Genomic DNA, 27241 nt, shown 5'->3' with positions numbered 1-27241 from the left:
TCCTTTCTGTTGTTTATTGCAGATGTTGAATGTTACAATCATCCGGGAGTTAAGTGCTCATTTTTTGGAGGAAGAAGGAAGCGAGCAGCAGGATGAGCGCTCACTGCTCATCGGCACCTGGCATCCAACATTATGGCAAAACTTCCAGCGAGCTCCAGTTTATATATATTATTATAGAGGTAATGTATTGGAAAAGGCACATAGCAGGCTTTAAGGCCATTCCACGTTACTGCTTGGCTCAGCTGGAAGCGGTGAGGGATCAGCCCCGGTGCCCTGACCTGGAGATGAGCACAGCAGGGCTGGCTGTCCGTCCGTCTGTCCAGCCAGGGTCCTGCGGGCTTATCCCAGACCCCAGAAGCAGCAGGCTCATGTACCGGGGGCTGCAGCACTGGGTAGTGAGCCAGGGTGCCCTCCTCTACTGCCACTTCAGCTAATATTCCTTAACGTGGTTTCTTGCCTCAGCCTGCAGGCAAGGATTTAAGCCAGAAACACCGTCAATCAGTTTGCCCTGCCAGCATCAACTCACCTTGGAGGTGTCAGCCCTGCAACGGTGCTTAACTCACGATGCGCCTCCCCAGCTGGATGCTGGCACCCGTCAGGGCTGCATCCTAAAAGCTGGTACCCTGGGGTTTCCCTCCTTGCCTTTACACTTTACACAGATTTCCAAACTCTGCACCAGTCAACAGACATTCAGAGCACCGAGAAGCTTCAACACAGGGATGGAGCAGGGGTCTGTGGGCTGCCGGCACACCGGGCTTGTGCCACAGTGCCAAAAGGGAGCAATGCTGTTGTGGTTTCCTATTTGCCTTCTCTACTCTGTGCCGGGGCAGACTTGTGTCCCCTGGCAGGACCACCTGTGTCCGGGGAGGATGCTCGCTGCCGGAGCAGAGGAGCTGCTGGAAAATCTCTCTTGGAAGCCCAGCAGTACCAGTTTACTGCAGGCAGAGGAGAGCAGGCTGAGCCCTCACCATTAAGCAACGCTCTCTTCCCGCTGCGGTGCGTCCGTGCTTAACTTGCCATCGGTCAGAGAAAGACAACACACGTGGGGACGAGTGTGTGTGGCAATGCGGGGCCTTCCCAAAGCGTCGGCTCTTGCGCTGGACTGGAGCGGCAGATCTGGAGAGGGCCAGACGGGCTGTCGGGAGCACTGAGCATCAGACACCGTGTGGCCTCTGGAGCTTCAGGGCTGGGTTGCTTCTCCCTGGGGGGTGCATCCCAGGACGTAAAGCCCCCATTCCTGAAGCATGGGTGTCCACAGTCCTCCTGGCGTGCCCGGGGTGAGAGCAGCAGGGATACAGGGACTGTCTGGCAGCAGGGCCATCCCTGCACGGTGCTGACTGCTGGTTGCATCGTCTCACTCAGCCCCAGCTTTGGGGACACCAGTTTTTGCCAGAGAAATGGGTGGGACTCCCTGCAGAGCCCAGCTGGGCAAAGGTGCCTGGGTGCTGTCCCTTCCCACCTCCTCCTGGGGACTTCAGAGCCCGTTGGGCCATTTTGCAACCCAGCAGAGGATTTCCCGCTGGCGAGGGCTACGCCTGCCCTCTGAGAGCAGTGTGTCCAGCTACGTCCTTTCCTCCTCCTGCAGGAGCAAGAAATTGGACAATGAAAATGGAGCTGATTGCTTGAGAGACGGCACGGCGGCCTGGGGCCAGGGGATGGCACAGCGCAGCATTTTAAAACTGCAGGTAAGTGCCCAGTGGGATATCTTGCCAGCTCAGAAGGAGGTGGGAGAAGGCTCTGCGCTGCGCCGGGGAATACGCTGCACAGGCGGGTTTCGAGAAGCAGCACAGGTTGAGCTGGTAAATTATGAAATGCCACACTTGAGGTCTGTTATATAATGTCCCTTTACAGAACCTGGGAGCTAAATATAAAAGAGACTTATGTTTGGGGCTGGTGTAAAGCGATGCTCCAGAATGGGGTTGTGTGGGAAGGAGCGCTCTGCAGCGCTGCGAGAAGCGGAAAGGCTTTCGAGACCCTGGTTTCACTCCCAGCTTCCATAGCTTGTTTTCTCTGCAACCTTGCGAAAAGCATTTACTCCCTGGGTCTCAGTTTCCCTCCCTTTAAATCAGGAACAGTAAAACCTCCATTTCCTTGCAGCTGCATTGTCAAGATTAATTCATGTTTGCAAAGTGACCTGAGAATCTATAAAGCCCAACAGTACATCATTATCCCGATCTAATCTTGGCATATAATATCAGCGGGCCAAGTTCCCCTCCCACACTGGAGGAGAAGGGGTTGTGCCAGCGTAGGTGAGGGGAAAATTCCAGCTGAGACCATTTTGTTTTCTTTGAGGAAATTCCCCTCTTGGTTAGCTCTGAACAGAAGGATCAGCTCCCACACAAATCGGCTCATGCCGAAGTGCAGAGGGGTGGCTTGTCCTGCCTCTCCAGGATGCTGATGGTGATGCTGAGCTCCCGCAGGACCTGCTGCTGCCTCGCTGGCTCCTGCTGCTCCCAGGTGACAAGGCTGGGAGCATCTCCCATGGGAAATGCAAGCAGGAGCAGAGCAAAATGCCCTAAGTGCCAGGATCCAGCCTGCTTGGCAGTGATCTGGGGCTGTTTCACACTCCCTCAGCTCCTGCCCTCTTCCGCTGTATTTCCACCACTGAGCCCAGCGTGGCCCCCAGCATCCTGCTTTGCTCGGAGGATGCTCCCTCCTGTCCCTGTTCTCCATGAAATGCTGGGAACAGCCTGGCCTATCTTCCTTCTTCCTCTCTGCACGCAGAGAGAAGACCGCAGATGCTGGACAGTCACGGAGGAGATAGACTGGTTTTCAGGTCAGGTGTGACTGTTGGATTTGGGGGCTCAAGGAAGCCAGGCGCAGACTGAAGGAGAGCTAAAGCACGGGATGTCAGAGGAAAGGTGAGGGTGAGCAGGGGATGGTGCTGCCACAGCCTAGTTCCTGCAGTGATGGAGGGATGCAGAGATGGAACTAGGATCAGCCTCGTTCAGCTTCTCTGCCAGCGCAGAGACACCAAGGGGCAGCTAACAGAGGGCCTGCCCCAGCCCGCAGGACCGGGGAGCAGCTCACCTGAGCTCACAGCGCTGCTCATTTCCCCCCGGAGGTGGCTGACATCCCATTCATGGGTTACCTGCAGACGGGAGAGCGAGAGACTGCTCCATCCCTTGTCTTTTGCTGGGACAGGGATGATGCAGAGCATCGTGGTCCCTGAGCGGAGGCTGAAATGGGGGTGTAGGAGCCCCAGGAAGCCTTGTCACCCCCCTTGCAGCCCTCCCCGCTGTGCAGTGCCCATTGGGAGCCGCATTTCACAGCCCGTGTCTGGCTGCATGGCTGGGACCTGGCCAAAGTGGATGCGCGGCCCCTCCGGGTACGATGTGTGGTTTCTTAAAACCACCTGATCAGCCAGGCCTGATCCTGCACCTGTGAAACCCATCCGAATTGCTGGAAAAAAATGTTTTCTGACAGGATGGAGATTTGCAGGGGTGTTGCCAAGCAACTGGCTCAGCTCTGCTGCCTCCTGCTCCTCTCCTCCTCCTGAAGAGTGGGATGCAGCCATCCCCTGCCTGCTCTGCATCCCTCTGCCCTGCCTGGCCAGGGCAGCCTGCCTCTGCCTGCCTGGGGAGGTACCACTGGGGAAGGCAAGGACCACTGGTGTGCCGGGGTGCTGCTGGCCGGTGGGGGTGACCGCTCCTGCACGCCCAACCCATGGCAAATCTCCATCAGCAGCAGGGTTAGAAACAGGCTCTCTCTTCCAGCCCTTCTCTGAGCTGTGCAGCTTCCCTTTGAACTAGTCCCAGGAATGTGTGCTGACACACCGAGCAAAACGCTCAGGAGGACTCATTATAACCCGACTTTGATTAGTGCCACCTCTGCATTTCTTTGGGAGTTGCTTCGCATTTACCCTAAGAGAAGTTGGCAGCCCGAACCCTTGGGATTTTCTTTTCTAAAGCTTTAATTTAAATCAACTCTTGGGCAATAAACTGCCGGTTACAAAACTCAGCTGATGTCCCTTGTAAGGCCTTGGACCTGCAGCCAGGGCCATGAAGCAACGGCTGGCAGGAGGGGAGGCAACTGATAGCTGCGATCTTGCAAAAGATCAGTTGCTGAGTGAGTGGCAATAAAGAGCAAATCCAGCCAGCTTGTAGAAATGGCAAATGGGCCAGACTGCTGAGAACAATCTGTTCCTTCTCTAGAGAAGGGCTGTGGTGCTGGCGATGGGCTGGGCAAGGGGCTATTCTCAGTGTGAGCTGCTCTGAAATTCTGCTTCAGAAAAACGGCAGGGCCGAGACAGGCTAATTACCAGGAGACATGTCCTAAATCAAATAAAAAGGCTGCAAGTGGCTTTGCCAGGCTGACTCTTCACCAGGGAGGTTTGTGCTGAAGGAGCCCTGCTCTGCCTCGTCCCACAGACCCGCTCGCTGCTGTGTCCAAAGCTTTCTGCTCCAGCAGCACAGCTGCCAGGCTGATGCTGGGGCAGGGAAACCCTGCTGATCCACCTCAGGTCATCCGCCGGCCTTTGACTGTGCACTTTACTGTCTCGTTCCATCACCTACTTAATCGGGCATTAACGTCACAGAAGGAGAGCAGTTGGTGCACCCAGTTTCTTGCCCAGTGCTGCAATTGCTGTTGGAAGGGGATGCCCCAGAGTGCCCAAACCTCTCCCATCAAGGCAAAACCGGGGCGACAGAAAGGTCTGGGACTGTCTATATCAGCATCGTGCTGGGCTGGACCTGGGGTGCGCTTCCTCCAGGCAGATTTCTTTCGCTTGTCCTGCTTTCCTTGGGGCTTGTGGGCTCCCCCAGGATGCTTGCCTCCTGCGCCCAACCCAGAGATCAAGTGGCCTTCATTTGATTTGGAAAAGAAGAGTAAAAGGAGATAAAGTGAATAGAGATGGTACAGAACACCCATACAGCAGTTGAATTAATTGCCTTTAAATGTTAATTCAAAATAGTTTCCCTGAGTGATACATAGGCAAATCCTCAGTTGCTTTAAGCCACTTGTGGAGCGTGTTCCACTAATCAGGTGTTCTTAGCCCCGATCAAGAGCATTGCACGGGATGGTCATCAGGAATGATTAATTGGAAACAGCTCTTCTAAAACAGGCTGTACCTGCTGTGCTCTCCCATGCTGCCCAGCTCTGCCCAGAGCTGACACGGAGCCGTTGGGGTCTGTGGGGAAGGGGCTTTCCTTCCCGACTCCCCCTGTGATGTGCTGCTGTCTCCATGACAAATCAGTCTCCCACCCCTTCTCCCAGCGCTCTCCAGCTTGATCCGGCACGGGGGGCTTCCAGCACAGCATCTAGATTTGCCAACAGACTTCCCTGGGGAAGAATGGGATCTGGGAGGGCACAGCGGGGATTTATTAGCTTGGCTTAGCCATAGCCAAGTGCCCTGCCGGACTTTCAGGCCTGTTGCATGGCACATCCCACGCCTGAGCAAAACCCCTGCCTCCTGCTTGGGTTTGATGCTGTAAAATGGCCGTGTCCCTCCAAATCTGCTGAGGGAACGCCAGCCCTGCTAAGAGCGTTACTTTGTGCAGTTTTGCTTACATCCCCACGCCTGAGCAAAACCCCTGCCTCCTGCTTGGGTTTGATGCTGTAAAATGGCCGTGTCCCTCCAAATCTGCTGAGGGAACGCCAGCCCTGCTAAGAGCGTTACTTTGTGCAGTTTTGCTTACATCACAGGCAAAAACCCCCCACGTCCACACAGAGAGCCCCGTTCCTGGCCAGGCAAGACCCCGCGTGACAGCAGCTTCTGCCGCGGCTTTGTCCTTGAGTCCGTTCTCTTCTCTTGCTTTAGCTAAAATCTTCCCACAGACAGGAGTGCTTGCTGTGTGCCAGGTTTGACCTGAGGCCAGTGAAATTTTCAGAGTTCTTTTCTTGCTTTCAGGCAGTGGCGCATCCTCAGCTATTTTGCTTCTGTGTTTTCCCACCCGTGGCGGCAGCTTTGGAGCAGTAACTCAGCACGGTGTACCTGCCGCAGTCGGAGGCGTCTCTAAGTTAGCACAGAGAGGGGAAGGAAATCCATGTTATTAGGCTCCACTGGAGGGGCTGAACCTGCAGTGGGAAGAAGTTTTGCTTTCCCAAAGTCAAGGGCTGGGAAACTTGCTCCTAAAATGACCCTTTAAAAAATAGCGAGTAATGCCACAAAGGAGTCAGTTCACTGCTGGCAATCACATTTTGCTTGGTGTTAGCAATTCAGAAGAAGCCCATCTGCAGGAAATTACCATGACAATTTCCTCTTTGGAATTACAGCTGTAACTCCTTTTCACTGTAATGGAGGAGGCAACCAACATCCTCCTCTCCCCTCACTTAATGCCAATTACTCTTAAAACTTGAAGCCAGGTACCCATACAGAGCCACCTCTACCCCATCCTGCTGCCCAGAGGCCGTCGCTGCTGCACTTGCAGGCTGTCGGGAAAAACACCCCGGAGGTGAAAACCAGCTACTTTTGTGCTATTTTGTCATCTCTAACGATGGATAGGCACTTGTTATTTTCACACTGTAAACTTTCAGTGTGAGAAGGCTGTTCTGCTGCATGGTTGTAGAGTGTCCGGCATATTTGGCTCTGATTTTGTTGAGGTTTAAAGTGTTAAATCAGGTAAATAGCATCAGATGTTTGCAGTGTTGTTTCAGATGCCGGGTGTGAAAGCCTTCTCTCCTGGAAGGGTGTGTGCCGAGGAAGGGCAGGCGAGAAGAAGTGATACTGTGCAGGGAGAGAACGACTCAGCGTGTGACGACTAGATGGCGTGTATTTTGAAAGAAACATTTTCTCTAAGAAACACGTGGAGCAAAACATGCCAGCTCCAAAAGCTGCAGGTCTGCAGCTCTCAATGTGTTTGCAATTCTTTTAGGACCAAAATTGGTCTTGCCCATTGCAGGCTGGTGTGGTTCATGTAGATATTAAGACAGCCATTCACCAGAGGAAAGAAGGAAAAACCTGAGTAGAAAATGTGCTCCTGGGAGGCCATTCACAAGCCAAGCCTTGGTAAGGTGGCACCACGAGGCCAAGGTATCACTCCAGGTCCATGGGACGATGCTTAGCAGAGATGGACCTAGCGTGTGACTGAATTCAGGACCTCTTCTGCGAGGTTTTGCCATCATGCTGCTGCTTGAGAAGACCTTACTCCATCACCAGCTGCCTTAGTGCTTGTCAGCACCTTCCTGCTCCTCCCAGCGCTGCTGCTGGTGCTGGCGGGAGTTTGATTCTGATTTAATCCAGGATTTTAGAGGAGGGAAAAAATAAAGTTTTGACAGTTCCGTATATAGTCCTCTGACTCACAGATTTCACGTGTCAAACGCTGAAGACGGGTTAAGTAGAACTAAGTTCTGGATTTGTTATAAATAGGCATTAAGTAACATGAGTGTATTACATTTGCATGAAAATATGGGCCTGATCCTCTAGCTTACCCCAGAGATGTTCTGTGACATCGATGGGACGCTCCAGGTTGGTGAGCGGAGATTGGAGCCAGCCCAGCTCTGGCCGTTCCCTGCAGCCTCTATTAAACTGGACCCAGTGAAAAAGCGACGTTGTTGCTGAAATTAGGAAGGATATGCGCTGCTTGCACAGACAGATTAAAATCTGGCCCTTAAAACAGTACAAGCAGTTTAATTAGACCCCAAATCTGCAGCTGAAGGAATAATTTCTCCGTGTCAATCGGCGCTTAAATGTACCTGTTAAATCGGGGAAGACGGGTTAAGGTGAAAATTGCATAGAAAGTCACTTTTCTTTTGTTTCTCCCCGAAGATGGAGATTTGTTGGATTCAGACGTTACAGACGATCTCATCCTGCTCCACTTACCATTCTGCTCAGCCACAGCTTAAAGGTCCACCCAGACAACGAAGTCACCCTCATTTGGAGCAAGACTGACAGTTGAGTATTGTTTGGGTGAAAATGGCCCCCTTTAATATAATAAATGCTTGTGCAACAAGTGTGATGGCCACTGACTACCAAATCAGATCCTTCCTCAACAGTTTAATTTACTGACTTCTTCTTTGCTAAACAATTGAGAATTGGTCCATGGAGAAGGAACACAAAAAGGACAGGCGCTGTGGACTGTCTTTTGAGGCTGGACTAGTCCAAGCGAAGGGAGAGCAGGCTTTTGAGTCACCCAGTGGCATTGTTTCTGGAAAAATAATGTCCGCCCCTGCATCTCTACCTTTATTCTGAACTGGAGCTTGGGCCCTATTTCTGCTGAGGGTGAAGAGAAGTGAACCAGAGAGGAGGGATCTGCAGTATGAGACAGTCAGGGCCACCGAGACAGTGACAGCTTCATCCCTGGAGAGGTGGGGGTTATTATCCCACGGAGCTGTTGATCATGCAGGAATGGGATGAAAATCCCTGGGAGCTTCCCCCAGCCCCGCCGGGAGCCTCAGGCTTCAGTGCCTTCCCAGCATCGCTCTGCCCTCGGTTGTGATTTTTCTTACCTAGTGCCACATTCTGCTTTCTGCCATGAAAATCATTTCCAAGTAAATGCATCCTCAGAGCCTGTCCGTCTGGCTGTGAATTAGCCTGGAACTGGATGGCTGGCTTGTTAGCTCATCAGAGTCTCCGGGATAACGGCAAAGCGCAACCTCAGGAGCGATGTGCTGGCTGGGGATTTTGCTCATCGCCTTGAACTGGCCGCACCCTGCAACCTGGGCCGCAGATGCCCTTTGCTCACCTTCAGCACCTCCTCTGTTCCCCTTCATCCCAGAGCTGAGTAAGCAACACCAGGTCTACAAAACACAGCCCTGCTGCAGCCTCCAGCGCTGTCTCGTGCTTCTGCCCTCCAGGGATCTCTGGGTTTGCCGAGTCCCTGGGAAGGAGCTGGCCACGCACTCCAGCTCATGAGGAAGGGATTATCACAGCTCTTGTGACTCAGCCCGTGGCTCCCGTGTGCTTCCCTGCACGGAAGGGAGAGAAGCAGGCAGGAATCCTCAGTTTGTCCCCTCTACCGGGCTGCCTGAAGAGTCTCTGTCCCCAGGGACATTCCCCAGGCCGGCAGTGCCAACCATTGGTGCTGTCCCGACGGCAGGCATCTTGAGGGTGTCTGGATGCTGAGGGCAATGGCAGTGATGTGGTGATTGCAGCCTCTCCACAAGGAAGACAGGTAGGAAGGCCAGGGAGCCGGCTGTGGGGCCGGCAAGGAAGGGAAAGCAGCTCTGTGGCCCCAAAGTGCTGCTGGGGATGGTGAAGCCCTGGGTGCTGCTTTCCAGTTGGAGCAAAAGGCTTCCAAGTCCCAAATTACGGGCTGATTCAAACACCGCAAAGGGAAGCAAGAACGGGTAAAATGTGGGTTTCTGCTTGCTGTGGACATGCAGCCAGGGAGATGCTGGAGCACATGCTTCAGGGCTGGCTGTGGGACACGGAAACCACTTGGGTCTGTTTCGCGTGGGCTCCCAGCACTGCCCATGGGGTGGGGGGGGGTGCCCCCGCCGCCCCCTTGGTGACAGTCACAATGGAGACCCCATCCATGCTGCGGTGGGACCTGGCAACGGGGCCAGTGCCTGTTCCACAGAGCCTGGGGCAGGGAGCAGGGCTGGCTCCCTGCCAGGCTCTCCTCTCTCCTGCACTTCCCGTGGGAGGCAGGGGGCTGCTCTTTGGGAATATCTGACTGCCACCGTGGCCCATCCCCTGGCTGGAGAGGAACCGCAGCACCCTGCGGTGGGGTGAGCAGCGCTGGGGGCAAGAGGGGAGCCCGGGGGGCTGCAGCAGGGCTGGGGGGGACCAGCGGTGGGGGTGAGGGCTGCATGGTCAGCCCCAGCGCCTTCCCTGCCTGCGGCGGGACAGGGGCTGAATCCAGGCGATATCCCCCACTTACGCTCCCCGGGGGCTCTGCCCGCCGGCATGGGGGGCCTTGGCCTCGCCGGGATTTCTGTGGAAACCCAGGTACTGGACAGGGTGGAACAGCTCAAACCATCTGTTCTTCCCCTACTTATAAACTCAACAGGAGGAGTGTGTTTTGCGATGACATCACTACGGATGCTCTCCTTTTATTCATCGCGCAGCCGTCTGTGATGGTTTCCTCATGTGCCAAACACGCGAGCGGGTGCTGAGGGATGGGCAGGGGGACACAAACACCCCCTTAACCAGCGTTTCATTTCTCCCCTTGGGAAGCAGGTCTGTCCCCGCAGAGGCTCCATCATCCCCTTCCCGAGGCGTCTGCAGAGCAACCAGCAGAGTTAGCTGGAAGAAACGATGGACTCCAAGGTATAAAGTGAAGCACAAACCCAAGGTGAACTTCTCTGCAGGTGCAGGTCTGCCACGGGGACCTCCCCTGCAGAAATAAACGTGGCGGTGCGGTCAGCCGGGCAGGCGGTGGGGAGCCAGGCTTGCTTTGGCCAGCAGTGTTGGGTGGTGGGGGGACTAATTCTGCAGCCCTCCTGTGCTGGGCACGAAGCTGTGAGGCGGCTCGGCAGCTCTCATGGAGTTGGTTTGGATGACTCAGTGTTTTGGGTGGTCAGGCATATTGTGACGTCATGAATACTGGGTGGCAGCGAAGAGCTGAAGGTGGTGACAAACGGCTGGAGGTGGTGGTGCCATCCACCCGCTCCCCAGTGTCCAGCTCTGCTGTCTACCGCTGCTGGTCGTGTTTGCTCAAGTGACCAAGCTCTCCCTCCCTGTGGCAGTGGGGAGAGCCCTCTCTGGAGCAGAAGGTTTTGGACGTGCCCGCGATGGAGAAAAAAAAGGTGTCTGAAGCCGAGTTCAGGAGACTGCAGAGAGAGTTTCAGAGAGCAGCGGAGAAGAGGAAATCTTACGGTGCCAACGTGAGGCAGCAAATGCAGGCTCAGGAGTGAGTGCAGCTTTGTGTTTGGAAAGTTCCTCCATGCCGAGATCTGGGGACCCCGGTGCTGAAGTGAGGAGGGGTGAGGACTTGCTCCGGTATTGCAGGTGGGATGTGCTAAAGGTCATTTGTCGTTGTGTTTTTACAGAAAAGAAATAGCGTCGCTGACTCAAGAACGCAAAGAGGTGTTATTAACGCCGAGCCAGATCCCATCCCCAAGAAATAGGATGCGGGATGAGAGGAATTGTACGGGGCTCCAAGGCCTTTTGCAGACCAAATATCAGTGTGATTCCCTGATTAAAGACAGAAAAGCCCTGTTAGCGGAGCTGGACAAGGAGGTAAGAGCATCTGGAGCGTTCCCTGGCTGAGCACGGTAGAGCAGTGCAGAGTCACAGAGTCAACCCTATGTAAAACGCACTTGGTTCAGGCTTTGGAATATAATGCTGCCTCCTGGCAAAAACCACAAGACAATGCCAAGCGGGCAGAGCCAGGCTCCCATTCAAGTCAGCACTGGCTGGAAACGTAAGGTCTGACTCTCAACCACCTTCTTGTCCCACGGGTCTCTGCAGCTGCTCTTTGACGGCACGCGCCTGCCTGGGGTCACACAACATCCCTCTGCTTGTCCCTTGAGGGTTTTTTTTTTCCTCATGTAAAAAAAAAAAAGACAAAACTGGAACAGTCAGTTGTGCTGCCTGAGACATGGGAAATAGAGGAGCAGCAACATCTAAGGGATGTCCCATCACTTCTCCTGAGGACAGTCTGGTTGGGTTTGGTCAGTGGTGGGGTGGCATGCCCAGGGCAACCCAGGGCTACAGAAGTGACAGGTCCCTGCAGCTTTCTGCTCTGGACAAGCCACCCATGACGGAAGCCAGGGAACATGCTCAGGTGGTTTGCAGGTGCTAGATGTGCTGTAGAGTTTTCCGCAACAGGGTTAGCTTTCAATCAGGGATCTCTTGGCTGAGTCATACCTCTCCCACCTGCCCCCGGCTTCGTTGTTCTCCAACTACTTCGCTCTTCTCATGGATTTATTTCCTCTGGCAGCTGCCCACTTCTGACAAAAGTTTTCCTCCACTCATTCCCAGGGAGTGCTGCGCAGACCCCTGTCTGGCCAGCACTCTACCCCTACCAAAAAGCCACCCTCCTTGCCTCTTCTGCTCGGCACAGAGTGCTGTTGTGCCGCCTTCAGCACCTGCTGAATTTCCCTCCAGAGGCAGCTGCGTTTCCTTTGCCACACGAAAATAAACCCATTCCTAGTTACAGCGTATGTTTCTTGAGTGTGCAGGGTGGGATCCCTTGGGATTAAAGCTGCCGCTGTAACTGTGAGCTCCTTAATGACATGGTTGCTGTAGTTCAGGTCAACAGGGTATTTTCTTTGGCTAAGTGTCCTGCCAAGAGTCCAGAACATAGGGGTGGAGATTATACTGACTTTTTTTTCCCCTGTCTTTCTTTTTTCTAACCTGTACGTGCAGATACTAGAGCTGGAAAAAAAGATGGCGAGGCAAAACCGGGCGGCAGTGAAGGCGAAGCAAGCAAACAGTAGCAACCAGCTGCAAAAGCAGATTGAGACACTGGAGCTGCATCTAAACAACGTAAGCAAACATTTTGCAGACCTCCGGAGACCATGTGTGGGGCCACACTGGGGCCTGTGTGCAACCCCCTTTTTGGCCAGGACCAAGTGTAATGCTGCAGATGCATTTGGTTGAGACAAACTGCATAAAGGAGGAGCTGGCTCGTTCCTCTGGCCTGCTTGCTCCCAGAGTATCTCAAAGGCTCCTTCAAGCTTGGTGAGCCAAATGCAGCACTTGGGCCATGCCAAGAAGCCTGAAGGTCTGCACCTGTTTAGTGATAAACCTGAGCTGCCTGCAGCCACCTTGCCTTGGACACCACCAGCTCCTGGTCTGTGCCATGATCAGCCTAGCCTGCTGTTACCTCCCCTGTCTTGGGGAGGGGGATAGTACAGGAGCAACTTCAGAGAAGAGATTTGTCCCAGCTGTGGTCAAGGTCTTTCAGCAGAAACCTGACGCCCCCAAGTCCCGCACCAGCTTCAAACCTTTTGCTTGCCTCTCCCCAGGTCACCGTCCATTTCCATACCATCCTGTCCAGAAACAAAGAGCTCCGAGAAGAGATTGAAAAGCTGCAAATCCAGAAAGCTCTTTTGGGCAAGCTCTCCTTGAAGCTCCATAAGAAGCTGGCTCAGCAGAGGAGAAGGATGAACACTGCCGCTGAGCAGTGCACACAAGGCTACAAGCAGCGGTACGTGGCCTTGTGAACCCTCTGTGGCAAACTTGGCGCTGGTGGGCAATGCCAGCGACGGGTGTCGATGTAAAGAGAGGCCATCTGCAACTTCAGAGAGAGGATGCACCCGCTGTTGTCTAGAGCTGGGTGCTAAGGCTTTGGTGCTTGGTCAGTGCAGGGAGACCGGTACCTCCAGGGGGGTTTACTCCGCCTATGCCAGATGTTTCTCAGGATGTGGTGAACTGCCCTATGGAGCAGCCTCTTTCCCCCCGAGTCCCATCTCAGCCTGCATGGGAGGGTGCAGCAGACCTGGAGCAGAGACCAGCCAGCTCCAGGCAAAGTGAGCTTGGCTGCCACAGCTGGGTGCTGTGTCCGAGTACAAACCCCCAGCCAGAGCTGTGTTAGCTGCTGCTGGCCTCGGGCTAACGCAGCTGCATCTGCATGGGAGCCGGCCAGCGTGCACAGCATCACGGGGGTTTTGCTCGGCCAGGCACAGAGATGCATGGGAATGGGCAGGACTACAAATCCTTATACCTTCCCGTGGTGTAACCTGCTGCTCTCTGTGCTCAGGATGGGTGCTCTGGCAAGGATTGCAGCCTTGAACAAAAGACACATAGAAGACACAGTCCAGCGCAATGTTGAGCTGCAGGAGCAGAAGCGTGCCCTTGAAAAGGAGAACAAACTGAAAAACTTCATGCTGACCAAGTGCAGAGATCGCTCGGAATTGGAGGAAGTGGCCAAAAAGAGAAAAGGTACCAGATGAGAGAGAATACCTGCAACTGGTAGCACAAGCCAGGAGTTGGCAGAGTTGCCCAAGGGGGTTGCGTATAGAAGCTTATGGCTCTGCACCCCAAAGGCGGGACCTCTCCCCATAGCTCTGCACCCCAAAGGCGGGACCTGTCCCCTGCCTGCAGGCTCCTTCACCCAGCCTTCAGCCTACAAGTGGAAAGGATGAAGAGTGATAACCAAGTGAAAGCACCCAGCATCATGTGTCTTGGGGTGCCCTTGGGGCAGAGGGAGGGGTGGGGAGGCAGGGAGCTGCCCCTATGGCTCCTTTTGTCCTCTTGGGGAAGGATCCCACCGTGTTTGCCCTGTTCCCATGAGGACAGGGAGCTCCCTGCTTAGTTTTGGGTGAAATAAAGACACTCTCTGCCCCTCTGGCCCCAGGCCCCACGCCAAACCTCAGGGCACCTGCAGGGAAAGGCTCTGCAAAGGGAGCCCTGCAGGGACACGCACAGCCAGGCCTCTTTTTCCATCTCTCCCTCAGCCCTGAAGACAGCCCAGTGGGCCAAGCAGAGCCAAATGGAGAGCTTCGAGAGCCAGGAGGTGGCTTACAGGCGCCTGCTGGAGCTGGCAGAGGACGGGAACTTTGACCGCCTGGTGGATAACTTGATCGAAAAGGAGGGGAAGAACTTTGCCTCCTTCATCTACATCACTGAGCTGAAGAACGAGATGGAGAAGATGAAGCAGAGGATCAAGGATGTCCAGGTCTCTTCCAAGCTCTTCATGTCTGCCCTTTCTCAGCTGGTGCTTTGGGGCTGGCGTGGGTTTTTTCCTCTCCCATGTGTCCGGCCTCGCTGCTCACAGCGGAGCCCAGCTCACAGCCTGCCACACGGGTGGGATTAGGGGAATGCAAAGCGGTAGCCCAAAATAGAACTCCCACAGACAGAAGGCTGTGTTCTCAGAGCTAAAAGTGTCTCAGTGCTGCCACCGTGTACCCAGCAGTATGCAGGAGGGCCAAGAGCTGCCTCGGCCTTGAGTGGGGCTGGCTGGAGTGAGAAGGGGGGTCATGACTTGTCCTCCTGCCCTGGGGACAGTGGTCCCCAGAGGGGTCAAGTGGGATGTCCCTGCTCCCAGGGTGGAGGGATGGTCCCCAGCCTCTCTTGGGCACATCTGGTGAGCATTCAGCCAGTATGCCCTCCATGTGCTTGTGTTTACACAGGACGAAATTACAACCCTTATGATGGACCGGGAGGACGCAGAGACGGGCAACTTCCATGTCCTGCAGGAGCTGGAGGTATGGCAGCCGGGATTTCCCTCTGCCAGGGCAGCAGAAGCCTGTGTGTCCCGGCATGTGTCCTAGCGAGTGTGGTCCCGTCAACACCGCTCTGGGCAACGGCTGGAGAGGCATGGGCAGAAAAGGGCCCTGCATTGGCTTTGGCAGCCCTGTCTCCCAGTGCATGAGGAGAGGGTGACTGCAGGGCTTCTGCCAGCCCTGGTTCTCTGGCACCTGGGGCCTGGGCTGTGGCATGGGGAGCTTGGGATCCCCTTCACAGAGCCTTTCCCCTGCAGGGATGGGAGCATCCCACAGCCCCTCCTGGGCCGCCTCCAGTGTCCGGACTGGACTTGGCCAGGACTTGGGGGTGGGGGGGCGCGAGCAGGGGGCTGTTGTGACACCTGGCAAAACCTTTGCGGATAGGAAAAACTAGCGGAAACCACGAGGGAAGCCAACTGGTGCGAAGAGAGATGCAAAGAGAGCAGCAGAGTCCTGGGCCAGATCAAATGTGGCGTGGAGGCCCTTTTGGAAGTAATCGGTGGCGATGCTACGAAGACAACGGAGCAGCTTGGAGAAAATGGGCAGATCACGGATGGGAATCTGACGCGGATTTTAGGTGGGTCAGGGCTGCCCGCCTTCGCTTGCCACATGGCCCAGACCTTGTCTGTCCACCCCCTGCTTGCCCCGTGTTTAGATTGAGCTGGTTTCCTGCCCCCACCCCGTCATGCACGGGTGTCCCTAATGGGAATTTGCGATGCCAAATCCCCAGGAAATTCAGGAGCCAACCGGGACGTAGAACCACCCCGGTGGACCCCCCAGGCCCCCATGTTGGCTCTGGGTGTGGGACCCAGCCTTGACCCCTCGCCCCTGGGGAGCCTGACGGCACTGCCTGGGGGGAATCCATGGGTCCTGTGCCCAGCAGACCGCCGGGGCGGCGTTTGGGCAGGGCCCGGTGGAGGGGCCCTGTGGGACAGCATTCCCTCCCACCCAGGTCTCGTGGAGAAGGAGACCAACGAGCTCCTGCTGATGGAGAGCGTCCTGCGCTACACGCGGGCTGAGGGCTCGCAGCCGGCCCAGCCCTTCGCCAGCCCGCTCCTGGGCACCACCAGCCTCCCGTGGGTGATGGATCGGGCCCGGCTCTGCCCGCCGCCCCCCGCCCTGGACAGCACCCCCGCCGACATCGCCGCCTGTGAGTGAGGTGGGAGGGAGGGGCTACGGCCAGGCAGACAGCCAATCCACAACCCCCTCATGGCCGCCTGGCCAATCCCCCGCTGCCACCTCTCCTCCCCAGCCAATCCCCACCGGCCTGTCCCACCCCACCACATCTATAAGGCCTGTGCCGGCAGACACGGGTGTCCTTTTCTTGGGCAGGGGAGGTGCCGCTGGGCCACGGGCAGCTGCACCAGCTGGTCCTCCAGAGCTGCGAGAAGGAGCTGGGCCACGCTGCCGCTGCCGCCAAGAAGGGGAGCAAGAGCCTCAAGGAGTGAGAGCCCGGCACGGAGGGATGAAATAAACAGTTCCGCTCCTCAGCTGCCCCTCTGCTTCTGCGCCCTGGACATCCTTCCATCTCCCAACACCTTCTGCGGGCTTCAAAAGCTTGCCGGCTGATATTTCGGCACGGCTTGGCCCACTGCTGACAGCAGCCATGGCCGGGGGTGGGAACAGCTGCTCTCCGGCGGGGGGGCCGTTGCCGTTGCTCAACGCCACGCGCTTCCCGCAGCTGGGCATCGCGGGAGTGGTGCACCGGGGACATGGTGACCACAGTCCCTGCCCTGCACCATGCCTGCCCGAGGGGCTTGGTGAGGCCACGGGGGGATGCAGAGCGGGCTCGCGGGGCTTTGCCTGCTAAGCTGGGAGAAGCCGGCAGCTCTCTGCTGCCTGAAGGAAAGCTGAGCTCAGCGCTGGTCCTGGGCTGGTGGGCGAAACAGCCTGTTTGGCGTGCACTGAGCTGTGGAGCTGGGCCACGCTGGGAACCGAGGAGGCAAGGGGAGGAGAGGGCACGCGAGGGTGATGTGCAGGGGCCGGGAGGCTGGGGCAGGGGGGTCTGGGAGGGCGCGGGGGCTCCCGCCGGGCACAGCCGCACTGCGCAGACACACTAGAAACTGGAGCTTTGGCCCTATTTCTGCTGAGGGTGAAGAGAAGCGAACCAGAGAGGAGGGATCTGCAGTATGAGACAGCCAGGGCCACCGAGACAGTGACAGCTTCATCCCTGGAGAGGTGGGGGTTATTATCCCACGGAGCTGTTGATCATGCAGGAATGGGATGAAAATCCCTGGGAGCTTCCCCCAGCCCCGCCGGGAGCCTCAGGCTTCAGTGCCTTCCCAGCATCGCTCTGCCCTCGGTTGTGATTTTTCTTACCTAGTGCCACATTCTGCTTTCTGCCATGAAAATCATTTCCAAGTAAATGCATCCTCAGAGCCTGTCCGTCTGGCTGTGAATTAGCCTGGAACTGGATGGCTGGCTTGTTAGCTCATCAGAGTCTCTGGGATAACGGCAAAGCGCAACCTCAGGAGCGATGTGCTGGCTGGGGATTTTGCTCATCGCCTTGAACTGGCCGCACCCTGCAACCTGGGCCACAGATGCCCTTTGCTCACCTTCAGCACCTCCTCTGTTCCCCTTCATCCCAGAGCTGAGTAAGCAACACCAGGTCTACAAAACACAGCCCTGCTGCAGCCTCCAGCGCTGTCTCGTGCTTCTGCCCTCCAGGGATCTCTGGGTTTGCCGAGTCCCTGGGAAGGAGCTGGCCACGCACTCCAGCTCATGAGGAAGGGATTATCACAGCTCTTGTGACTCAGCCCGTGGCTCCCGTGTGCTTCCCTGCACGGAAGGGAGAGAAGCAGGCAGGAATCCTCAGTTTGTCCCCTCTACCGGGCTGCCTGAAGAGTCTCTGTCCCCAGGGACATTCCTGGGGCAGGGGGGTCTGGGAGGGCGCAGGGGCTCCCGCCGGGCACAGCCACACTGCGCAGACACACCACGCCAGCCCAAGCACCGCTCACACCAGCGGCTGGGTTTCCTCTTGCCAAGGGCAGTTTAATGTGGATGCCATTGACGCGTTCCCCAAGGGGAGAGGTAAAGTGTCCCCCCGCCCCCCGTGCACCCCAGACAGAGGTGATCCTGCCAGCCCCAGTGCCGAGCGTGGGCTAGTCCTCTTCACCGTGCGTAATGATGTGGACAAGGTTTTTGTAGTCCAGGTTGCCAGAAATGTCCGGAGGGAAGGCTGCGAACATCTGATCGACCTGCCGGGAAACAAACGGGTTGAAAAGGCAGCGCAGAAGGGCTTTGTGGCTGGGGGTCTGTCGGGGTGGAGGGCACAGGAGGCTGGCGGAGGGTGGGAAGGAGCTCGTACCTCTTCCTGGGAAAACCTCTCGCCCTGCGTCATCAGCATTTCTTTGATGCTGCAAACAAGAGCACGGTGAGCACCAGGGAGGCCTCGGTGAGGACACCCCCCTGCCCCCCGTCGAGGCACCCCTTACTCACTAGGCAGATTTCAGGCCTTTCCCCTCTGGATCGAACACCTTGAATGCATTCAGGATTGTCTCCTCCGGGTCAGCACCTGCGGGTGACATGGCCACAGCCGTTGGAGGTGGCGGTGGAGGAAGCCAGCTGCAGCCTCCTGCTTCTCCCAGCCTTTGGGGAGAAGGTGAGGGCCAGGCTGGGAAGTGGGGGGCCCACAGGAATGCTGACCCTGCAGCTGGGACCTCGACCGTGGGTGGTGGCATGTAGAGGAGCAGACATAGGGCCATGGTGTGCCCACAGAGCAGGCGGTGTCACCACCGCCCTGGCGTCCGGCAGCTATCTAATCTTTTGGGTGTATTTATAGAGCTCCAGGCACAGACTCGTGGGGCCTCGTAGCCTTCTGCAGATCTGCCGGGGGGCTGCGTGCCTTGGCTTGTGTAAGTGATACAGGGTGCAGCTGGATGGGCCCCTTGGGTCAAACCCATGCTGTAGGTAGGGCCCTTGCCAGGGTGGCACTTGGTGGCACCGTTGCTGTCAGCAGGCTCAGAGGCACTGCAAGATCTCCTGGCCCCTTTTTTCTGGAGGGACAGCAGCAGCACAGCCTGTTGGTTTTTTTAAACGGCTGTGGAAACTGAGGCATGGGGACCTGCTCCTCCCCCGCAAGCGGCTGGGGAGACATGGGATGAGATCCAGCTCTCTGCATGGGCAGCCCCAGCCCTGCCTTTGGGACTGTTGGTATGGCAGGTTGGCACGAGTTTTGGGGTGCAGGGACCTGCCTGGGGACAGCTGCTCAGGGTACATGGCGCTGAGTTTGTCCTAGCTGTGGTGCCTTGGGATGGGGAGGCGGGGGTAGTGCCCAAGGCCACGATTTGGAGGACAAAGACTGGAGCTCTTGGGGAGAGGGGTTCTTGCTGGTTATGGTCCCAACAAAGCCTCTGTCTCTGGGGGGGGTCCCTGTGTTGCAACTGGGAGAAGGTGGCACTAAAGGGTGTGGGAGGGGTGGGTGAGGGAGATCATTTCACAGGTATCCCCGGGTTGTCCCTAGGTGTCACCTCTTGGCCGTGGCGTGGGAGGCATCTTTGCTCTGACCCACTCCCCAAGCTCTGCACACCGCAGCATGGCAGTCGGTGCCACCTGCCTTTCCTTGAGCAGCTCCCATCTGAGGCCTCCAAGGAGTCTCTGATGGGTCTCGCCTGGAATGGTGATGGAGATCCTGGGAGCTGGGTGGCCTCCCCATGTGGGACGGGATATTAGTGATGGTGTGGGTGCCCACCAACCCCGCCAGCTTCCCGGGTGCCCCCTCACCTTTCAGTTTCTCTCCAAACATGGTGAGGAACACAGTGAAGTTGATGGGGCCGGGTGCCTCCTTGATCATCTCATCGATCTCCTCGTTTTTCACATTCAGGCGTCCTAGGGGAGAGCAGCGTTGGGCGACTTGTGTGTCCACGTCCTGCTGCAAATTCATGCAGACCTCTGCGCTCCGCTCTACATACTGGGGGCTAGAAGACACAGCACAGGAGCCTTCCCCTGGAGGATTTTGCCCCCAGCCGAGGGAAGCGGCACAGCCCTGGGGAGCCACCTTTGATAAGGAATGGCAGTAGCAGAAGCGATGATGGGAGAATCACGTGCTGGCTGAGGGTGGGTGGGCTGGACATGTCCAGCTCTGGTTTCTCGGGCTGCAGGATCACAGCAAAGAAGGCTGCAAAGGACTGAGCTGTGCTGCTTCCCTCCTGCACGGCCCCATGGATCAGCCTCCTTCAGCCCTCCTCAGAAGCTGTTTTGGGTCAAACCCACCAGCACTGTGGTTCCCCCTGGCCCCCAGTGCCAGAAACGAACAGGACTGAATGCCTGCGTCCTCTTCCCTGAGCTTGGGGTGTCTTTGGGACTCCCCAGCCCCATCGCTGCTTCGTGCTGACCTCCACGACGGGAGAGCCAAGGTTGCAACTTCAGAGCTTCCTACAAACCCCGTCAATCCCTGTAACGCCCGTACACCCAGGGGTGCTGTGGGACGGGCACAGCCAGGCAGGGAGCATTTGGCTGTGTGACCCAGGAGCTGGCTCTCTCTGGTACCTACGGGATAAACCACCCGCTGCTGCAGGAGCTGCTCCGAGTCACCCGGCGTGGGATCTCACTCCCTAACAGAACTGGGTTTGGATCAGGCAGTTTCCAGCAAAACAGGAGATCCAGTTAACTGCCGGGGCTTGGCTAAAGGGGGGCTCACAGCTGGTTTCTCACTTAGTAAGTCTAACGTTGTTGAAGCTCCTGGGGAAGGTCCTAAAAGGGGGCTCACCGAGTGCAGCAAACGTGTCTCTCAGATCTGCCTTGTTGACGAAGCCATCCCGGTTCTGATCCATGATGTTTTAAAGCTGGTGCCGGTGGCCACCCTGTCCCTGGAGTTCACGCCAAGGGGGCTTGTGGGGTTGGCCCATGTGTCCCAGTGCTGGCTGGTGGCCGGAGGCCATCTCCTCTGCCACAGACGGCTTCTGTGCCCTCAGCCACGTCCCTGCACCTCAGGCTGCCATTGCAGGGGGGCTTGGGGGCATCCTTCCCTTTCCTTGCACTCCCTCCCTGCATCCCCCTTCTGCTGGCAGCATCTTTGAGAGCTCTGGGAGGGTTTTATCCATCTCTCCTTCGTGTTCAGAAGGTTTGCATGTTTAACAGCTTGTTCCAAACAGACTTAATTTAGCATCTTTGCCTGATTGAGCTCCATTTTCACTCGGACTGCGGCAATAACCAGGAGGATCTGCCCAGCTCAGGGGTCTGGGGAAGAGCTGCCACCCACAAAACCAGGGGCTGGCTGGGCCGGGGACAAGGCAGGTCACGGGGACGAGGATGGAGAATACCCCCATCCCTGGGCTGTGGCCTGTCCCAGGGATGTGCCCCGTGCTGGGCGCGGGATGTGGCCCCAGGACGATGCAGCTGTGCTGGCCTCCCGAGCCAGAAATAGCAGCGTTATCTGCCATGCGCACGCCCAGCCGCACCGCAGTCGAGATAATTTGGGCAAAGCAGTCAAAAAGGCAAATTAATTAAAGCGCATGTGCTAATTGTAGGGGGCATGTGCCTGAAAATAAGTAGCCGCGGCAGAAGCGTGGCCGGTGGGGGGACCCAGGCACCCGGGGGCACCGAGGGCTGAGGCCAGGCACAGCTCAGTGCACGCGCTGCGGGAGCTGCGGTGGGCACCGAGGGGAGGCGGAGGGGCGCTGTGCCCCCCGAGGCGGCTCAGCCTGCGCTCCTGTGCCCCCCTGCGCCCCCCTGTCCCTTAGTGTCCCGCTCGGGTGCCGCCCCAGCCCCCGCAGTGCCCCCCGTGCGCCCCCGCCCCGGCCCGCTGGGACGCGCTGCAGCGCGGCGGCCGCCGCCAGGTGGCGCCATTGTAGCGGGCGCGGTGCGGGCGCTGCCTGGTCCCTGGGCGCTGGCGGGTCAGGGAGAGGGGAGGGGGCAGGCGGAGATGGGAGGGCAGGGAGAGGGGAGGGGGCAAAGGGGAGATGGGAGGGCAGAGGGAGATGGGAGGGCAGGGAGAAGGGAGGGGGCAGGGCGAAAGAGGGAAGGGCAGGGAGAGGGAGGGGGCAGGGGGTGATGGGGGAGCAGGGAGAGGGGAGGGGGCAGGGGGAGAGAGGGCAGGGCAGGGAGATGTGATGGGGCAGGGGGAGAGGGAGGGCAGGGAGAGGGGAAATGAGAAGGCAGGGAGAGGGGAGAGGAGAAGGCGTCGACGGAAGAAGGCAGGGAGAGGGGTGAGGGCAGGAAGAAATTTGGGGAGAGGGGAGAAGGCATGGAGAGGGGCAGGGAGAAAGGGGCAGGGGGAGAGGGCAGTGTGGGGGGCGAGGGCAGGGAGAGGGGCAGGGGAAGAGGGATGAGGGGAGAGGGCAGGGAATGGGAGGGACAGAAGGGAAAGGAGCAGAAGGGGGAGGTGCAGGGAGGAGCGAGACAGGGAGAAGGGTAGGAGGGAGAGGGCAGGCTGCCATGAAGTTACAGCAACCGCGGTGATGGGCTGCCGTGCTGTGCAACACTTCAAACCATTTGGGAGAGCACGGCACAGAGGCTGGAACAGCTGGTGCCCCGCTACGGAGCATGGCTCCTGCCTCCCTGGGCCAGGCAGAGCCGGGCATCGCTGGCATCGCTGGGCTGACCCTGGCCTCTCGGCTGCAGGAGGCAGAGACCCTGCTGCAGGGGGCACGGGGTAGGCAGGGGAGCCCCTGCCAGGGTCTTCCAGACCCCAGGACCCAGCTCCGCTTGGTGACAGCTGACAGGGCCATGCTGCTTCATGGGATGGGAGCAGGGCTCCGGCAGTGGCCCTCTGGGTCCCCATGAGGGTCTTTCTGCTCTGTGCCCCGGGCTGAAGCTGGGCCCCAGCTCCTGGCCAGCCCCAGGACCTGATGGCGCTGCTGTCCCTTGGTGTGGCGCCTGCCATCCCCCTGCCCATCCTTGGGATAAGGCTCACCGTCACCGTCACCGCTGGCCCGTCACCGCTGGCCTGCGCCAGCATCACCCCTCGGCCACCTACCGGGGCCAGATCACCGCACAAAGGACCTACCATGTGGATCGCAGATGTCAGGAAGGAGAGAATAAATGCCTGAAATGGGAGTATGCTGAAATCCTTTTCTTTTTTTTTGTTTAAAGTACACAGAAAAGCCCCTTCCATATTTTAATGAAAAGCCTTTCAGAAGAGGAGGCAAGAGGCTGCCATTTACAACGGGCTATTGTCAGGCGCACAAAGCAAACCCTTCTGGAGACAAACTGATTTATTAACCCGCACCTCGCAGCCCTCCCCCGGGCGGGCGAGCCCTTAGGGGCGGTGGGCGGTGGGGCCGGGCTCCCCCTGCTCCCCCGGGGTTCCCCGGGGTCCAGAGGGACGCTGCCCAAGGGGACACGGGGACACAGGGGGAGCAGGGATGGAGGGTGCTGCCCTGCACCTCTCCATCCCTCTGTGTGGCACAGGGCACAGCCCCTCTCCTCTTCCTTACGGCTCCCATCGATTTAATAGTGATTTGGCCAAACAGAAACATTCCTCCAAAGCCCACAATTTAATTTGCTCACCAAAGATGCCGTTAGTTCTATTTCTGATTTACGAGCCGGCTCCCCTGTTCCCTCAGCAGCAGAGTGGGGCAGTGATGTATGGGCATAAGATCAGCTTTGTGGGTGCGGGGAGAAGGTCCCCTTGGTGCGACCTGTCTCTGATGGTGCCCAACAGCAGATACCTGGAACATCTTGGTCATGAACAGATTGAGCCATCCCCAAGGGGAGGACACCTTGACACCTTGGCATCAAACAGCAGAAACCAACTCTCACCTCAGCTAAGAGCATCCATCCCACCTGGGTTTATTGACCCACCTGTAACCACCCACCACCACCACCACCAGCACCACCAGCACCACCAGCACCACCCCCCAACCCCAACCCCAACCCCAAGCCCAAGACCAAGCCCAAGCCCAAGACCAAGACCAAGCCCCACCCCCCCACCCCCCCACCCCGCCCTGTGCAGGGCCCTGAGAGAGGGATGGAGGGATGGAAATGAATTCCCCTGGAGGGATCCCCGCCTTGCACAGCTGGTGCTCTCACTGCTGGCTAATTGCAGCCTCATTAAGCCAAAGGTGAGACACTTGCCTGGCACCACCAGCAGACCCAACCTCATTACAAATCTCAGTGCCTTCCAGGGGGCTCAGGTTTTCTGGTTTTTGTGGTTGTGGGGGCTGAGAGAGGATCTATTTATTTCCAGAGCAAAGCTGGGTGCTTGACTTGGGTGCACTCCAGCAGGGACAGTGCAGAGGCTGGTGATGGTTGGGGTCTTGGTGCATCCATGGAGTTTGCTGTTGATGCCAGTGGTGCTGAGGTTTCAGCTGAGTGTTTGCAACTGCATTGGGCTTCACCAGTTCCAGGCGGGCCGGGTGCTTTTGTTGCTGCACTGTGAGCAGGACCTGCCGCGGGAGCCCACTTCTCCAGCCAGCTCTGGAGGTGGGGAAGGAGCTGGAGCGGGGGTCTTGGGAGCGTCCAGGCTCTCTCTAACACAAGCCGTCTTGGCTCTTGCAAATCCTTTCTTTGAACTTTGATTTTCTGTTCACTCGTTCTTCTGCCTGAGGCGTTTGCAATTGTGGGATTGTGAGCAGCTCTGAGTTTCTCTGACTGGAAGAGATGAGAAAGAAGAGATCATTTCCTAGCCGCTTGTGCTACAGCGTGGTACCAAGGTCACTTTGGGTGTCTGCCTTACCCTTTTGGACAGTTTTCCTGGTGCCGGTGAGCTTCAGATGGCAAGAAGGGAAGGAGCAGACCTGTCAGAAGCACCCGCAGAGCCGGGTGCGGTTTGAAGGCTACTCCTCTTCTTCAGTATCTTCTGAACTCCAGCTATACTTTTTATTGGAATTCCAAGGGTTCTGCAAAATGCAAGTAACGTCAGCAGGATGATACCTGAGCTGCCAGGTGGGGCCAAGCCCCGGGATGGGGGGGATGCTGTTCTCTCCCCAGCCATGTGCAGGGAGAGGCTCCAGTGCCACAAGAGCCACGGCAGTGAGAGGAGCCAAGAGCTTTGGGGCTGGGATGGTGGAAGACCCCGAGTGACAGCTGCAGGAGTGCTTGTCCTGGCTTTGCTGGCATCCATGTGCACGGGTAGTGGAGGCTGCCGGGATGGCTGACCATCTTCCTCCAGCCCCTCCAACTCCTCCACTGGGATCTCCGCCGTGGCAAGCGGTGACGGGTAAGATGGGAGGAGCAGCACGCTGGTGAGCCAGGGGGCTACTGCGTGCTGCCCTCAGCCTCCCCGCAGCTTCAGAGGCAAAGCAGTGCCCGGGGCTGGTGAGCCTGGGCCAACGCTGCAAGGCTGCATCCCCCTCCATGGGGGGGGTGGGGGGTGGGCAGCTTGCCCCACGCTGGGCCTTGGGGACCAGAGAAGGGCTGTGGGTTTGTGTCACCACCTGGCAGGAGCCCTGGGCTCTTCCATGCGCAGAGGCGTGCACGTGTCTGCACAACAGCTTGGGGTGTTACCTGCTCCTTAGCAGGAATATTAAAACGCTGCACTTGCTTGGTCTGCAAATACCTGCTGCAAAATGTACCCGAAGGGACAGCTCAGCCCTTCTCCGCTGAAAAGCGAGTCACGGCCGGTGATGCTGGGGTCCCTCTGGTGCAAGCACGGCGGGAGGTGGGTGGGGTGGGGTGGCTGCTTGCCCCTGGGCAAAGGGAATTAACACTCAAAGCTCAATTAACATTGCATAGTTGGTTTGACAGGCTGTGGGGCAGAGGTGGGAAGTTATTCGGGTTGTTTTGGGGTAGGAAAGCCACGGGGGTATTTCTTGGCCAGGTTTTGGTAGTGCCCAGGCGCTGCTGGCTGCTCTCCGATGAAGTTGGTCAAATTCTTCCGTGCCCAGGCACGTTAATTTAAAAACAGAGCCCGAACGTGGCCTGGACGTTGGGATTTTTCCTGGAGCGCGTTTGCTGGAGCAACTCCCACCAGGGTCAAAGGTGCTGGATGTGTCAGGTTAAGGGAGGGCAAGAGAAAAACCCAGCCCCCGCTGAAAAAGTTTGACGGGTGGCTGCTGGGTGGCCGTTTCCCACCTTCCTGCGGCACTGGGTGTCACGGAGCCAATTGCGGCTGGGAAAGACCTTGGAGACCCTCAAGCCCAACCGCTGAGCCGGGTTCTTAAAGCGCTGCTTTAAGAAAATACTGATTTATTGGGGGGGGGGGGGGGGGGGGGGGGGATCGTTGCGCCGAGGTGCTGCGCCCCTTCCCCGGCGAGGTCCGGCGGGATCCCGGAGCCGGGGGGGGGAGTGTTCCGGTGCCGGGGAGGGGGGCGGCCCGTCCCTCCCCGCGGGGCGCGGCGGCGGGCGCTGCGCTGCGCTGCGCTGTGCTGCGCTCCCCTCCGCGCCGCTCCGCGCCCCTCCGCGCCGCCGGGCTCCCCCAAGATGGCCGCCGACGTGGGATCGATGTTTCGGTACCGGACGCGGTTTGATGTCCGCCGGCTCCAGGTTGGTGGCGGCGGCGGCGGCCGCGGGGCTGGCGGCGGGGGGGGGATCCGGGCGGCCGCCCCCCCCCGCCCGCTCCCGCCCTCCCTCCGCCCGCCCTTCCCCATCGATAGGTATCAGAAATTGATCCCCGCCGCCGCCGCTCTTTGTTCGGCGCCGCCCGGGAGCATGGAGCAGCGCTAGCGGCGATGGAGCCGCCCGGCCCCCGCCCCGCCGCCCCCGAGGTGACAGCGGGGCCGGGGGGGCGGCCGCCGCTCCGCCCCGGCGGGAGGGAGGGAAGTTGCGCGGGATGAAGTTGCGGGGAGCGCGGCCCCCCGCGCCGCTCCGCCAAGTTTGTGGCGGTGCCCGCCCGCGGAGCGCAGCCGCAGGTGCCCGCGGGCCGCCAAGTGTCCCCGCCGCCTGTCGCCCCCCCGCCGCGGCGGGGCCGGCCCGCTCCCCGCTGCCCGGGGCCGGCGGGGGCGCGGTAGCCCGGGGCGGGCGGAGCGGCGCCGGCCGGAGCCCCCGCCGCGCTGCCATTGTTACCGCGGGCCGGGGCCGGCCGGCGGCGTGCGGGACCGGGGCGGGCTGCGGCGCGGGGGCGGGGGGCGCCTTTGTGGCGCTGGGCAGGTCCCGGCCGCCGTGCCCCGCCGTGGTGCCCTCGGCGGTAACGGTAAGTCCTTTGTTAACGCGGGCGGGGGGAGGCTGGTCGGGGGGTGCTGGCAGCCCGTGACCTTAAATAGGCACCGCGGTCGCGGGGAGGCGGCTAATTAACACAATAGCTCGCCCAGCGTCATGGGATGAAACCCAGCCTGGCTCTACTACAGAAGCCGAAAGGCTGGTTGACACGGACATGAAATGGGTTCATCCCTGTAGGATATTACGGAGTTTAAGACGTAGCACGCTTCGT

At 58.3% G+C, this 27241-nt stretch overlaps 2 protein-coding genes across 3 annotated transcripts; one reads left to right on the top strand and one right to left on the bottom strand.

The window, feature by feature from the left end:
* Window positions 1-3: 3 nt before the first annotated feature.
* Window positions 4-16484, top strand: LOC129734193 (coiled-coil domain-containing protein 63-like). Its single transcript, XM_055696390.1, has 13 exons — window positions 4-179; window positions 7706-9050; window positions 10061-10150; window positions 10570-10733; window positions 10873-11062; window positions 12194-12313; window positions 12796-12977; window positions 13530-13711; window positions 14227-14447; window positions 14902-14976; window positions 15379-15571; window positions 15947-16144; window positions 16327-16484. Exons 3-13 carry the CDS (start codon window positions 10139-10141, stop codon window positions 16440-16442), a joined length of 1653 nt encoding a protein of 550 aa, XP_055552365.1. The 5' UTR covers window positions 4-179; window positions 7706-9050; window positions 10061-10138; the 3' UTR covers window positions 16443-16484.
* Window positions 16485-17866: 1382 nt separating this feature from the next.
* Window positions 17867-21736, bottom strand: LOC129734189 (myosin regulatory light chain 2A, cardiac muscle isoform-like). Of its 2 annotated transcripts, XM_055696380.1 has the most exons (5): window positions 20702-21736; window positions 19717-19821; window positions 18433-18508; window positions 18302-18350; window positions 17867-18191 (listed from the first exon to the last, which is right to left on the bottom strand). In XM_055696380.1, exons 1-5 carry the CDS (start codon window positions 20763-20765, stop codon window positions 18096-18098), a joined length of 390 nt encoding a protein of 129 aa, XP_055552355.1. In that variant the 5' UTR covers window positions 20766-21736; the 3' UTR covers window positions 17867-18095. The 2 variants fall into 2 exon arrangements, with proteins under 2 accessions (XP_055552355.1, XP_055552346.1); XM_055696371.1 differs by lacking the exons at window positions 19717-19821; window positions 20702-21736 and having other exon boundaries at window positions 18433-19253.
* Window positions 21737-27241: the final 5505 nt, after the last annotated feature.

This window comes from Falco cherrug, chromosome 1, assembly GCF_023634085.1.
Source record: "Falco cherrug isolate bFalChe1 chromosome 1, bFalChe1.pri, whole genome shotgun sequence".
Lineage (NCBI taxonomy): Eukaryota > Metazoa > Chordata > Aves > Falconiformes > Falconidae > Falco > Falco cherrug.
Note: the sequence above shows the minus strand (reverse complement) of the source record. Positions and strands in the feature narration are given on the sequence as shown.

What these genes read in the sequence shown, in the direction of transcription:
- LOC129734193 (XM_055696390.1), top strand. An exon ending in CAGCAAATGCAGGCTCAGGA is followed by an intron (nt 10,734 to 10,872) that starts GTGAGTGCAGCT and finishes GTGTTTTTACAG; the next exon opens with AAAAGAAATAGCGTCGCTGA. An exon ending in AGAGGATCAAGGATGTCCAG is followed by an intron (nt 14,448 to 14,901) that starts GTCTCTTCCAAG and finishes GTGTTTACACAG; the next exon opens with GACGAAATTACAACCCTTAT.
- LOC129734189 (XM_055696371.1), bottom strand. Translation starts at nt 18,698, where the DNA reads ATGGCCCTATGTCTGCTCCTCTACATGCCACCACCCACGGTCGAGGTC. An exon ending in AAAGGCCTGAAATCTGCCTA is followed by an intron (nt 18,351 to 18,432) that starts GTGAGTAAGGGG and finishes TCTTGTTTGCAG; the next exon opens with CATCAAAGAAATGCTGATGA. An exon ending in AGAGGTTTTCCCAGGAAGAG is followed by an intron (nt 18,192 to 18,301) that starts GTACGAGCTCCT and finishes GTTTCCCGGCAG; the next exon opens with GTCGATCAGATGTTCGCAGC.